General features: G+C 39.1%; 1 protein-coding gene across 1 annotated transcript; it reads right to left on the minus strand.

Moving 5' to 3' along the window:
• Nucleotides 1-2090: 2090 nt before the first annotated feature.
• LOC308394488 (uncharacterized protein) lies at nt 2091-9362 on the minus strand (the record flags this gene model as incomplete). Its single annotated transcript, XM_080878845.1, has 7 exons — nt 2091-2583; nt 4387-4455; nt 4547-4600; nt 7722-7887; nt 8346-8425; nt 8637-8924; nt 9302-9362. The coding sequence occupies 7 exons, from the start codon at nt 9360-9362 to the stop codon at nt 2468-2470; spliced, it is 834 nt and encodes a 277-aa protein (XP_080734971.1). The 3' UTR covers nt 2091-2467.
• Nucleotides 9363-13020: the final 3658 nt, after the last annotated feature.

Here is a 13020-nt window from a genome sequence, read left to right on the forward strand (position 1 = left end):
CAATTTGTGCCGATTCAGGCAGCACAAGGAAATATTAGCACAGAGGCAGGCTGCTGAAGCTGCTGCAGCTGCTGCGGCTGTAAAGACAACGCAGTGCCAGGTGCAAGAGAGCTGCAACAGAAATCGCAGCAGGTTTACCTGTGCAACATGTCACAAATTCACCTGTGCCAAATGCAGGGATGATGGACACTGGGTCTGCAAACGCTGTAAAGTTTGAAACACTTTGAAATAAAACAGACTTGTGCACCCATATTTTGCGAATGTGTGTCTTTTGTATACGGCAGGAATTTCTGTAGGTTGTAACACAGAGGTTTGGCCTGCCTTGGATCTGAGTAAACAAATGCCAATGTTGCACGCGCACACACACACACACACACACACACACACACACACACACACACACACACACACACACACACACACACACACACACACACACACGCAGCAAATCTGTATTTATTTGTCCCACAAGTGGAAAATCTGCATTGTTATTGCAGAAAAGTGGACAGTGCAAGACAAAAGCAGCAAAAATGAAAACTGCACAAAGAGCACAGTATAGAAAGTGCACTATACAAACAATCTGGAAACATAAATATGGACACGTGTATTGAAAATATATCTATATATAGGGATTGACAAGAAGTAATATTGCATATGAGAATTATTGCACATAGAATCTACCAAGGTGTATCATAGGCTACTATACATCTATAGTAACATCAAACGACCAGTGGGTGGCAGGGTATAGACACATCAGTGCCCAGTGTAGTGGTTTATGTGCAAGTATACCATCAACACTGACACAAATACAAGCACACAGCCTTTGAATAGCTGTCCACTGTAGTGACCAGTATGTGTGCAAAGGGCTAAACGTGGCTTCTGAATTTCCTGTGCAATTCTTCATCACTACAGAGTTCTGCACACAGTGTTGGGGAGTAACGTAATACATGTATTGTATTTAAAATACAAAATATGAGTAACTGTATTCCGTTACAGTTACCATTTAAAAAGGTGTTATTCAGAATACAGTTACTTTGCTGAAATAAAGGGAGTGCACGGCTGTGTTTTCCTGTTTCATATGTTCGGCTGTCCCCTCTCTATTTTTGGTAATTCCACGTCGGTGGAAACCCAAACAAAACTCGCATTAAGAGGCTCAAATGCCTGTGTCTCAATCTCGTGGCCCATGTCACCTACAGCCCACATAATGACTTGAAGAAATATTTATAAAATTGATTATTAAAAAAATTATTTAATATGAAGGCAATAGGCAAAGTGTTACAGGCATCGCCCTAACGAATGTAGCCTCATGGGTAAGCTGAATGTAGCCCAGTTGTAAGTAAGCTGCTAACACGCAACTGTACACTGTGTTCATGTTTTTCTCCAAAACAATAAGTTCAGTTAGAGCAGCTTTTCTCTGGCTCCCGCTAGCAAAGTTGATCCAGACAACAAAGAAAAGCTAGTTTTCGGCTACGAGCCCAACACGGAACCCAACGTATTAGCCAGAGGTCTCTTTACTACGGTTCGGAGCCACGAACCTGGTTTATATTCGCGCAGAATAGTTTTCTATATGAGATCACTGCAAAAAGTGCAGCTTTACCTAATGTGCACCTACTGTTACTCATTTATATTAAGAATTAAAAATCTAGTTGGTATTGGTATGGCGAGTAACCTGCAGTAATAGTAATAAATCACACAGCAATAGTACATTCATGTAGTTGTAAAAAGCATGATAATATATTAAGTAATCCAAAGTATTCAGAATACGTTACTCTCATTGAGTAACGTAACAGAATACATTACAAAATACATTTTGGGGCATGTATTCTGTAATCTGTAGTGGAATACATTTTAAAAGTAACCTCCCCAACACTGTCTGCACATAACCTGAGATTGTATTATGACTATATAATGTTTATACATTAATATTATATTATATGAAGAATTGCTGATGATGCATTAAATAAAGACTGATGACAAAGGTGCTTATGACAGCTTTTGATGCATCACAGATGTAGCAGTTTTTAATGAGTAGATTAAAAATCAAAACATATAACCACAATAAATCTACTCTGTTGTTAGCTACCCACAACAAATAAAGATCATTTTGTTTTTCTAATTTTCCATATTCATTGAAACAACGTTTCTCAAGTTGTTTGTCTTCAGGCTTGTTGGTTTGGATATGCCATGTCCTTCACTTTTCTTTGTGAAAAGACTTTCTCATCATTGTGTTTCCATTTTAAGGTCAATTTTTTGCCCAGCTTGGTTTCAGACAAACAATAAAGATACTACCTGTTGCACCATACAGGTCAAAAACATCCTGGGAATCTTTGAATCAGACAGAAAGAAAAAAAATGCCAGAAAGATTACATAAGTCATTGAAGTCTTGAAGGGTCTAACAGCCAAGATGAACTGGTCTAGAGGAAAAAAGTAGAGGTATTAACAGCTTGTTGTCTGAATAATGATTACATTATATCCTGTTGTCTCCCTCCAGACCACAGTCTGCACAGATGTCAGGCTCCGGGACGCTACCAACCGGCTGCTTCTGATGATGATGTTGCTGTTTCAGTGGAAGCTCATCCTTATCTGTTAACACAAGCACAGATTACATGTCAGACTTGCAGAATTAAAGCCATAGCTCAGTATTTTAGGTAAAAAGCAAATTCTGCTATGAATAGCACCATAGGTTTGATAGTATTTGGTCAGCTACAAAAAAATACAAAATTTTTTAATTTGAATGAGCATAGTGCAGAGAATGGACACTGTGGTGGTGTTTGCAGGGTTTGTGAATTTGGATTGCTTTGTGCAGTGTTGGGCAAGTTACTTTTAAAAAGTAATCAGTTATATTTAATAGTTACTTCTTCAAAAAAGTAAATAAGTTAGTAACTGAGTTACAATATTATAAAAGTAACTAATTACTAGGAAAAGTAACTATTGTGGTACTTTAAAAAATGTTTAACCCTCTGGGGTCCAGGCTATAATGGCTGTTTTTGACTACTTTTGATTTTACCTCCACATTTCACCTTTAAAAAGTATTTATCTTGCCTTGTTTGGTATCAATCTTTTCAGCACAATCTTACATGTCTGGATTTACAATTATGTTTTCATTTTGACATGCTGTATTAACATAATTAATGCACAATCTAAAATCAGACAAAAACATAAAATCAGAGTTGAAAAAGGTTATATTTTTTACTGTAACAAACACAAAAAGTAACAAATCATTTTTGTAGCTTGAAATGCATATATGAATTGTACATTGTAAAGCTGTAGCTCCTAAAACTTCCCCCTCTTCCTAAACAACCAAATGCCATGTTGCCATATCATATTTTGATTGGTCGAAGTGGTACATTTTTCCACCAATAGGAAAGAGTGTTTTTGCAAGACCCTGAGATACTTAAACTCCTCCAGCTGGGGCAGTAAGTCGTCCCTGTCCCGGAGTTGGCACTCCACCCTTTTCCGGCTGAGGACCATGGCCTCAGACTTGGAGGTGCTGATTCTCATTTCTGCCGCTTCACACTGAGCTGCAAACTGCTTCAGTGTGAGCTGGAGGCCATCAACCAGCGCACCCTCACTATACGTTTAAGCATCCTAGGTCTGTCCAGCAACTCCTCCACCATCTGATCCGACTTACCAATACATGGTGATCAGGTGACAGCTCACCACCCCTCTTTACCTGAGTGTCCAAAACATATGGCTGCAGTCTGATGATGCAAATAAATCATGGATTTATAGATCATCAATCTGTGGCCTAGGTGTCCTGGTGCCACGTCCACTTATGGAGACCCTCATGTTCAAACATGGTGTTTGTTATGGACAAACTGTGGTTTGCACACACTGCCACCCAGTACACACTTCTCTACGGTGCCTCCTGCAGGTGGTGTAGCCTACAGGAGGGTCCCCATGGACTAAGGCCACCAGGCGCTCGCCTTCAGGCACTCTCTCTGCGCCTGGCTCCAGGGCAGGGCCCCGGTAACCCTATTCTGGGGAGGGTGAACTGCTCCCTGGATCTTCGACTGACAGGGGCTTTTGAATTACTCTTTGTCTGGTTCCTCACACAGGACCAATTTGCCATGGAAGACCATACCAGCGGGCAAAAGCAAAAGACAATGTAGCCCTTGGGATCCCTGAGAAACACAAACACCTCCTCCTAGATAAGGTAGCGATTCCCCCTCGGTGGCAGAAGAAGAACAATAAATATGTTTTAAAGCCTTTTTTGCCATCTCACTATATGCACTGTAATAATGGAGATTACAATAACACAATAAATTGACAAACATGCCTGTGTTTTCATGCAAAGTGCCACAGGCTGGAGTTTGCTTGTAACAATAATAATAATAATAATAATAATAATAATAATAATAATAATAATAATAATAATAATCTTACCCTTTATGACTTTTGCTTTTTTATGAGTACAGCAAACAATGGCAGTGAGGATCACCAACAGAAGAATACCTGATGGGGAAAGACAAAAACAACAGTGAACTATGCATGTAAAAAACAGTGAATTTGTGTTTTATTTCAGCATAACTGTAACATAACATACCTGCTCCACTGCGCACTGGAATACAGACGTCAGTGTCACATACATCAGGGAAAACTTCAAAATAATACAAGAAGAAAAATGTATTTGTAGATGTTTATGATAAAATGGTCATTTCAGCCATCAACAGACAGTTGATAGCACATAATATTCACAAGGCTTTAAGCATTTGTGATAAACTGGCTGATTACAGAAACACTGCAAGCAAAGAGCATGTTTACCTCAGCTTTTTGATATCTTTCCATATACAGTATGAACCTGCTTAGGAGTTCAGGTTAATGCTGAGATGGAACTCCGGCAGAGGTTAAAGTCAAAAAAGGTTTTTTTATTAACCCCATGATCCAGAATTGTGGTGTGACCAAATTTGCAGGTCTCCATATAGGCTTGCTCCACCCCCTTTCCCGTGTTTGATGTTAGCTCATCAACCAAGGTAATGGGAGCAGCAGCCACTCAGAAAACAGAGATTAAATCATACATACATAACAATGTAAACTAAAATGTGCGCACTTATTTTAGAATACAGTATTATGTGATTGTATAAGTAAATACATTTAAACCAAAACCAATTCTTTATTACCCTGTAAATTAAATCCTATATTTAATAAAAGAAAAATGTGAGTGTAGTGTTATGTGTAAGCCTCTGTAACACTCATGTTTGACAGATATTACCACAGTGTGGCTGTAACTGCAGCCATCACAAATGCTTATCCTCCAGAAATTTGGGTAAAAAAATGTTTTGATATTTAGATTCTTTCTTCCAAGTTGAATTTAAAATGGCGAAACAGTTTTAAAATTGTTATGTTTTTTAAAAATCGTATCTATTTTTTTCTTGGTGGTGCACCCTGGATATTCACATAATGATATTGTTTTTGTGTTGGTTTCTGATTTAAAAAAAAAAGAATACTAAAATGACACAATTTATTCTTGTCTATCGAGGATCAAGTTCGCAGATGACACCACCGTCATTGGGCTCATCTCGGACGGGGACGAGTCTGCCTACAGGAGGGAGGTTGAACGTCTGGTGTCTTGGTGCAGCCACAACAACCTGGTGCTGAATGCCCAGAAGACAGTGGAGATTATTGTGGACTTCAGGAAGCACACAGCCCCACTCCCCCCCATCATCCTGACTGACACCCCCATCACCTCTGTGGACTCATTCCGCTTCCTGGGTACCACCATCACCCAGGACCTGAAGTGGGAGCCCACCATCACCTCCGTCATCAAGAAAGCCCAGCAGAGGATGTACTTCCTGAGGCAGCTGAAGAAATTCAACCTGCCAACACGGACGATGATGCAATTCTACACTGCAATCATCGAGTCCATCCTCACCTCCTCCATCACCGTGTGGTACGCTGGAGCCACTATCAGGGACAAACAGAGACTGCAGCGTGTTGTGCGCTCTGCTGAGAAGGTGATTGGCTGCAGACTCCCATCTCTGCAGGACCTGTACACCTCCAGGACATTGCGGCGTGCAGCTCGGATCTCAGCTGACCCTTCTCACCCTGGACACAGTCTGTTTGACCTGCTCCCCTCAGGCAGGAGGCTCCGGTCCATTCGCACCAGAACCTCTCGCCACAAGAACAGTTTCTTCCCCTCTGCTGTTGGACACATGAACAATAACCACATGACTGTCCCCGCCACTAACACATGACCCTACGCTGTGTTACTGCATCATTTCATGTTTGGCACTGATCACCACCTGCACTCATGTATATATCCTTCTACGTAGCACTCTTAATTCTTATTCTCATGTATATATCTCATGTATATCTCATGCACATATCTTTCTTTCTACATAGCACTTTAATTCTTATTGTCTGCACTGAAGCACCGCAGCAATTTCCTAATGTTGTAAACCTCAACATCTGGCAATAAACCCATTCTGATTCTGATTCTGATTCTGATTCTGATAAAAATGACTTGCTTAGACCTTAGGAAGTTATTGCTACGGTGGCCCTGATCAAACAGACTACACCATTACTGAGCTTGCGGATCAGTTTATTGAGTGATTTTTGCATCTGCAAACCTCAACCTGCTGCCCCATCACGCAATCCTCTGTGCTGTTACGTTCTGGGGCAGCAGGTTGAGGGTTGCAGATGCAAAATGACTCAATAAACTGATCCACAAGCCCAGTAATTTTGTGGGGATGGAGTTGGACTCCCTTCAGGTGGTGTCAGAGAGGCGGCTGTTGTCCAAGATAAGAACAATGCTGGATGCACTCTTTGACCTGCTGGCCAGTCACAGGAGATTACCCGAATGCACCGCTTAACAACACAGGAAATCATTCCTGCCCGTGGATATCTCCCTGTACATCTCGTCCATCGAACGCACAGTACACAGTGCAATAGTTCCATCCTTTGGCACACAGCACAAAAAAACAAGTTTTACAGTTTAGAGTAAAATGCCATATAAATTTCATCTCTGTAATATTCTGGATATTTGTATATATTAGAGCTATTTCTTATGTTTTGTAATATATTGTAATAATTATTTTAGTTCAGTCTGTCACTGTTCTCATTGTCTTGCAGCAACTGTTACAACATAATTACCTCAGGATTAATAAAGTATTTTGACCCTGATTAAATGGAAAATGCTGCAAAAATATAAATCGATAAAAGTTCAATATAACACAATGGAAACAGATAAAATATAATAGAAAAAAACCCACAAATCTGAGCAAACACAACACTGGAAGTCTTTCTAGAGAGACAATAAGATGACAGAACAGCTACAGAAGTAACAGAAACTAAAACATGAAGGACTGCACTGAGACATGCTCGAAAGACGTGGAGAATTCGCCTGTGCTGTGATTCTATATTTATATTATACATTACTGTCGATAGATCTTTGCTATTGGCTGTTTACTGTTAGCTTGTCACAGTTTTTCTGTTTGCTTTGTTTGTTTGTTTTTTTACTTTTTCGTCCCAGTTACTTTGAGAGAGCATTTTGTGAGAATAATGTACAATAAGATACAACTTTTAAACTGAAAAAAATCATTGACAATCAGCAGATATTTTTATAATTCCAAATAGTGTTTCAGGGCAAAAGCTTTAAAATAAAAGGAGAAGAAAAGTATCTTGTTAGCATATGAGTTAAATAAAATGACGACTTCAATTGATGAACATTTGGAAAAAGGTACATTTGAAGATTTGTGCACTTGATAGCACATAATACTTACCAGGCTTATAGCAGTTTTGTTGAACAGGCAGACTGATCTCAGAGCTGATGATGTTAGAAACATTGCAAGAGAAATGGCCGTTTGCCACGTCTTTGGCTACTCTCATCACCGTCTTCCCTTTTTCTGCCAACCGTTTAGCATTCATTAACCATTCGATCGTGTCATCCTGTGGGAGAAAACTCAATGTGTGGATTAATTGAAGGTTTTGAGTGTAAGTCTAACATAAAAAGCCAAACTTGGCTAAACTTAGTAATATATTTATCTTTTCCTACACTCTGGTTAATTCCCCAGCCTATATAATTAAGTAATAGACGCATAGAGACTCAAACTGTGCTGAAACAACATTTGTGAGTGAACGCTTATTGACAGCACAGGTAAAAACTTGAATTAGTTTCAGTAGATGAGAAATGAGGCCTTTGTCTACATAATCTTCAGCAGTTTAATTATGAGTAAGCTACTTAATGCTCAAAATGAAATTTAAATAATGTAAATTTAAATAAAACATTAAATGTGTAATATATATATATATATATATATATATATATATATATATATATATATATATATATATATATATATATATATATATATATATGAAGCATAAAATGTAAATATTGTACTGACCTGACCAATATTGCAACTAAAACTGACATTTTTTTGTGCCTCAATACACGTCATCGTCACTTTGGGCTTCTTCACGGGGTCTGAGCAAAGAAAATTTATATCAACATTATATAAACTAATGCTGATAATAACAAGTACTGTTGATTGATAAAACTGAACAGTAACTTTAAAATAAAAGCAAACACTTAATCACAGAGTGTGACTGGAACAGCTTCTGATACATTAGCACACTTGGTTGTTATAGAAGAAGTACAAACACAATAAATATATGTATAATGTGTTGTTACTTACCTAATACACATAAACGTACACTTGGTAAATGTCCCACATTTAGTCCATCTGCATTGGTAACCTCTGGGATGTATCGTCCTGACATGTCTTTGGTCAGTCGTGTCAGCTTCAGTGATCCAGTTGAATCCACATAATCATTTTTCCCCGTGATCACATATTTACCTCTGCGATAAAAGATTATGGTTCTGTCCTTGAACCATCTCAGGTTAGCTGACTCCTCCAACTCATGTTTAAGGGGCACAGTAAAGCTTGATCCTGTCGCAGCATAAACACAATCATCCTGAGAGCCTTTGAAACAGAAAAGAAGGTGAGGAATCAGATGATATAATCAGATAATATTAGAAAAGCAAATTATGTGTTTGTAATTGCTTAAGAACTACAAAACCTTAACTTTTTTATTTAAAAAACAAGAAAAAAATATAGTACAGTGACAGACAGACAGACAGACAGACAGACAGACAGACAGACAGACAGACAGACAGACAGACAGATAGATAGATAGATAGATAGATAGATAGATAGATAGATAGATAGATAGATAGATAGATAGATAGATAGATAGATAGATAGATAGATAGATAGATAGATAAAATCATAATCAGTAAGATTGGATTTTAGAGCTAAAAAATAAACCAGACAGAATAATAAGATTATTTGTACCGTACCTGAGGAAGCACTGAAGTAGCAGCAGAGCAAAAACACAGCAATGGTGGCAGCAGAAACCATCTTCTTCACTAATCTAATCACACTGGGCTAAAAAGAGCCGCCACTTTGCAGTATCAGTGTTATTTCCTGCCAAAGCGCAGTAACATTACATATGCATGTGTGCCATCATACAAGTGTATGTATGTGCATGTATGGTTTTAAAAGGAAATGACCAAAGAGGCCTCATCTACTTTCACAAACCAAACACTCAGAACACAGACTGTGCATTTTGGTTTAGCTTTTTGCTTCAGAAAGCAAACATAAATATAGCCAAAAGATTCTCAACAGGTAACCAACAAATCAAATGCTAAACTACTATAAAATATACATTAATATTTTGAAATAAATTGTTTTCATAAACCTGAATGTATAAACTGATTTATCTTGTGGCTGCCATAGAATCCTATCATTTGAACCTGATTTGTTTGGCCTTACTCAACCAGCAGAATGGCCGATCTGGAGGCAACGTTTTTCCTGCTTTTGAGTTGCTACTAAACTGGACCAAGAGACAAACAATATGTTAAGGATAATTCGTATAAAATGTTTGAGCCCAGGCATTACAAAATTCACAAATGTCCATCAACGTTCCCAACGCCTTGGCGAGAATGTAGAAGCTAGGAGACTATTGTGATTTTGGTGCCAATAAAGATGTATAGATATGTGATTGCAATATAGCCGATAGTGAAGAGCCCCAGAGGCTGCAGCTGGAGTTCAACTTAACCCTGAGAAAAGGTATTGGTACATGAAGTGTCAGATATGAGTGTAGCTTGTCAGTCCAATGTGTTCATCAACAATTGTAGGAACAGTGGAGACTGTGTTACCGACTGCACTGATGGAAAATGGCTTGTGCAGTTGCCAATTAATGGTACATCTGAGACATTTCCGATTAGCACAGATAACATTAAACTGTTAATATTAAAAGAAAGGGATGCCCAAACTCATTTTGGATACATACATTAAGAGGTCCATTTACTAAAGATGTACTTGGAGAACAGGTACTGGTATGATGAATTTAATTCTGATGAACTCAGAATGTAAAATAAAATCTTCTTCAGTGGTTATTTGATTTTTATTCACAACTGAATTCATTTCATGCCAATAGCACTGTTAGAAATATATCTACCTAGAAAATTGGTGACTTGTTCAAGACTTATTTTACCCACTGTATGCAGATCAACTGTCTGCATACTCTTGAAGATGTGCACTATTGTGCACCAGGAGGAACTCAGGACCCACTAGTCTGACAGTAGATCCAAGGATTTCATCTGGATATCTAATAGCAGTAAGGGTACCATTGCCTAGGCTGTAGAGTCATGGCCGAGGCCAACCCAGACAACCAGACTCAAGTGCAGATCACACAGTGAGGCACGGGTGAGCGTAATTAACAGAACTTTATTTTCAAGGGGGAGACCATAATGCAACTGTGAACTATGAAAACACTGAACTAAGAGGAATAACATGAGACTTTAATAACCTTAGCAAACAGGAGTGATACTGAACTACGTGAAATACTAGATTTACAAAGGCAGTGGGAATTCTAACAAAGGAAACTGGTACAGGGGCACAGAACAATACCACTTTACAATACCGCTTTGCAATACCACTATTCATTCACTCTCACATTCATACACTGGTGGAGGCAAGCTACAGTTGTAGCCATGACCGGTTTGGTAGTACCAGTCATGCTGAACGATGTTACAGGCAGCATAAGCTGGCCAATTACATCACTGCTCCAAATGCGTCCTTCATTTCCCCAAATTTGAAGGATGGGTCGGTGTATCCTTTGTGGCCCAACATATCCCAGAATTCATAGCGCGGCGTTGAGTGTGGATAATTTAAAAAAAAAAAAAGGCGGATGGCTGAAACGGGGCAGCCGAAGAATAAACTTTTAAAAGCAAGTACTGAATATTATGCCACTTATTTATATGCATATGTTTGACAACGAAGAACTTTAAAACATTACTATTGGCCACATGTCGGCAAAGTTATGTGACATTAGTGATGTTAGTACTTGCAGAGTCAACTTGGTTTTAAAGCCTTTACTTTAAAATATATGCAAATCAGCAGTGTGTACACCTGAGACTGTCACCTTTTTGTCTGTCCTGCTCTCTCTCTCTGTTTCTTTCTCTCTGATTGTGTAATAAGAGTATGAACATATATTTATAAGTTATACTTGTGTCTGAATCCTGCAGCTTATCACACATTTGAGTTCCATCTGTGACAACTGCAAGTGTCCAACGTGAGGACAGGCTGAGGAACAGTTATTAGGTAATCCTCCAAAAGTTGATTCTGTTCATCTGGACGTAACGTTTTCAGTGGGAGAAACGTTTCGTCACTCATCCAAGTGACTTCTTCAGGCTCAGCTGACTGCAGGTGTCCCCAGTCTTGTAAACAGTACATAATGACTGAAACCAGCCGACTGAAGGAACAATGGGCGGTCAGTTCCTTCATCATAATTATGCAAATTCTCATGACCACTGATCAACAACCACTGATCAATGGCCATGAGGACCATTCACAGAGAGTTGGGGAACGGCTGTAATCACAGCATTGTAAGATGGTGAAAGATGTACCCTTAGGCCCCTTCCTCGATTCAGAGATGGTCTTTCCCTTTCCATGTAAATGGCCCTCTTGACAAGAAGGCCCTGAGTAAAGATGGTTATCCCAGCTGAACTTTTGTCAAAGCTGGGAAGGCGCCAAAAGACGGCTCCAGCCAATCCAGGAGAGAAGGACAACTGCTGCCTAAGCGAAAACCTGTAGTGTTCCTGTATGAGTCAGGAGTATCGGAGCACTTGAGACGCATTTTTCTAAACACTACATCTCTGTGGGTTTCAAATCCCAATTGGTCCACCCCAAGGATCGGGTCCCCCAACACAAACAGAGTAACATACTGTACGCTGTTAAGTGTCATGAGAATTTGCATAATTATGGGAAATGAACTGACCTCCCAGCCCATTGTTCCCTCAGGCTACGTCCACACTAATTCATTTTCGTTTGAAAACGCATCATTTTGTCTTCGTTTTGGCCTCCCGTCCACACTGAGACAGCGTTTTTTTTGCATTAGTAGCACTGCTGTGTTTGTTGCATCATATTGCTCATATGCTTTATATATTCTGAGGTAAGTTGATCTATAGTGTTACATCATATTCTATAAGGATGTTATGTGTTTGTATACTTTCTGCCCAGTTTGACCCATTTAGCAGAAGTCAGCCTGTTTAAGGCTCTGATATCTATTCTGTATGACTTAAAGCAGTTATGACATGGTCTGATTTTCTCACCCAATAAAGGAATACAGTGGGGCAAAAAAGTATTTAGTCAGCCACCAATTGTGCAAGTTCCCCCACTTAAAATGATGACAGAGGTCAGTAATTTGCACCAGAGGTACACTTCAACTGTGAGAGACAGAATGTGAAAAAAAAATCCATGAATCCACATGGTAGGATTTGTAAAGAATTTATTCGTGAATCAGGGTGGAAAATAAGTATTTGGTCAATAACAAAAATACAACTCAATACTTTGTAACATAACCTTTGTTGGCAATAACAGAGGTCAAACGTTTACTATAGGTCTTTACCAGGTTTGCACACACAGTAGCTGGTATTTTGGCCCATTCCTCCATGCAGATCTTCTCGAGAGCAGTGATGTTTTGGGGCTGTCGCCGAGCAACACGGACTTTCAA

Source organism: Rhamphochromis sp. 'chilingali', assembly GCF_963969265.1.
Source record: "Rhamphochromis sp. 'chilingali' genome assembly, chromosome: 3".
Lineage (NCBI taxonomy): Eukaryota > Metazoa > Chordata > Actinopteri > Cichliformes > Cichlidae > Rhamphochromis > Rhamphochromis sp. 'chilingali'.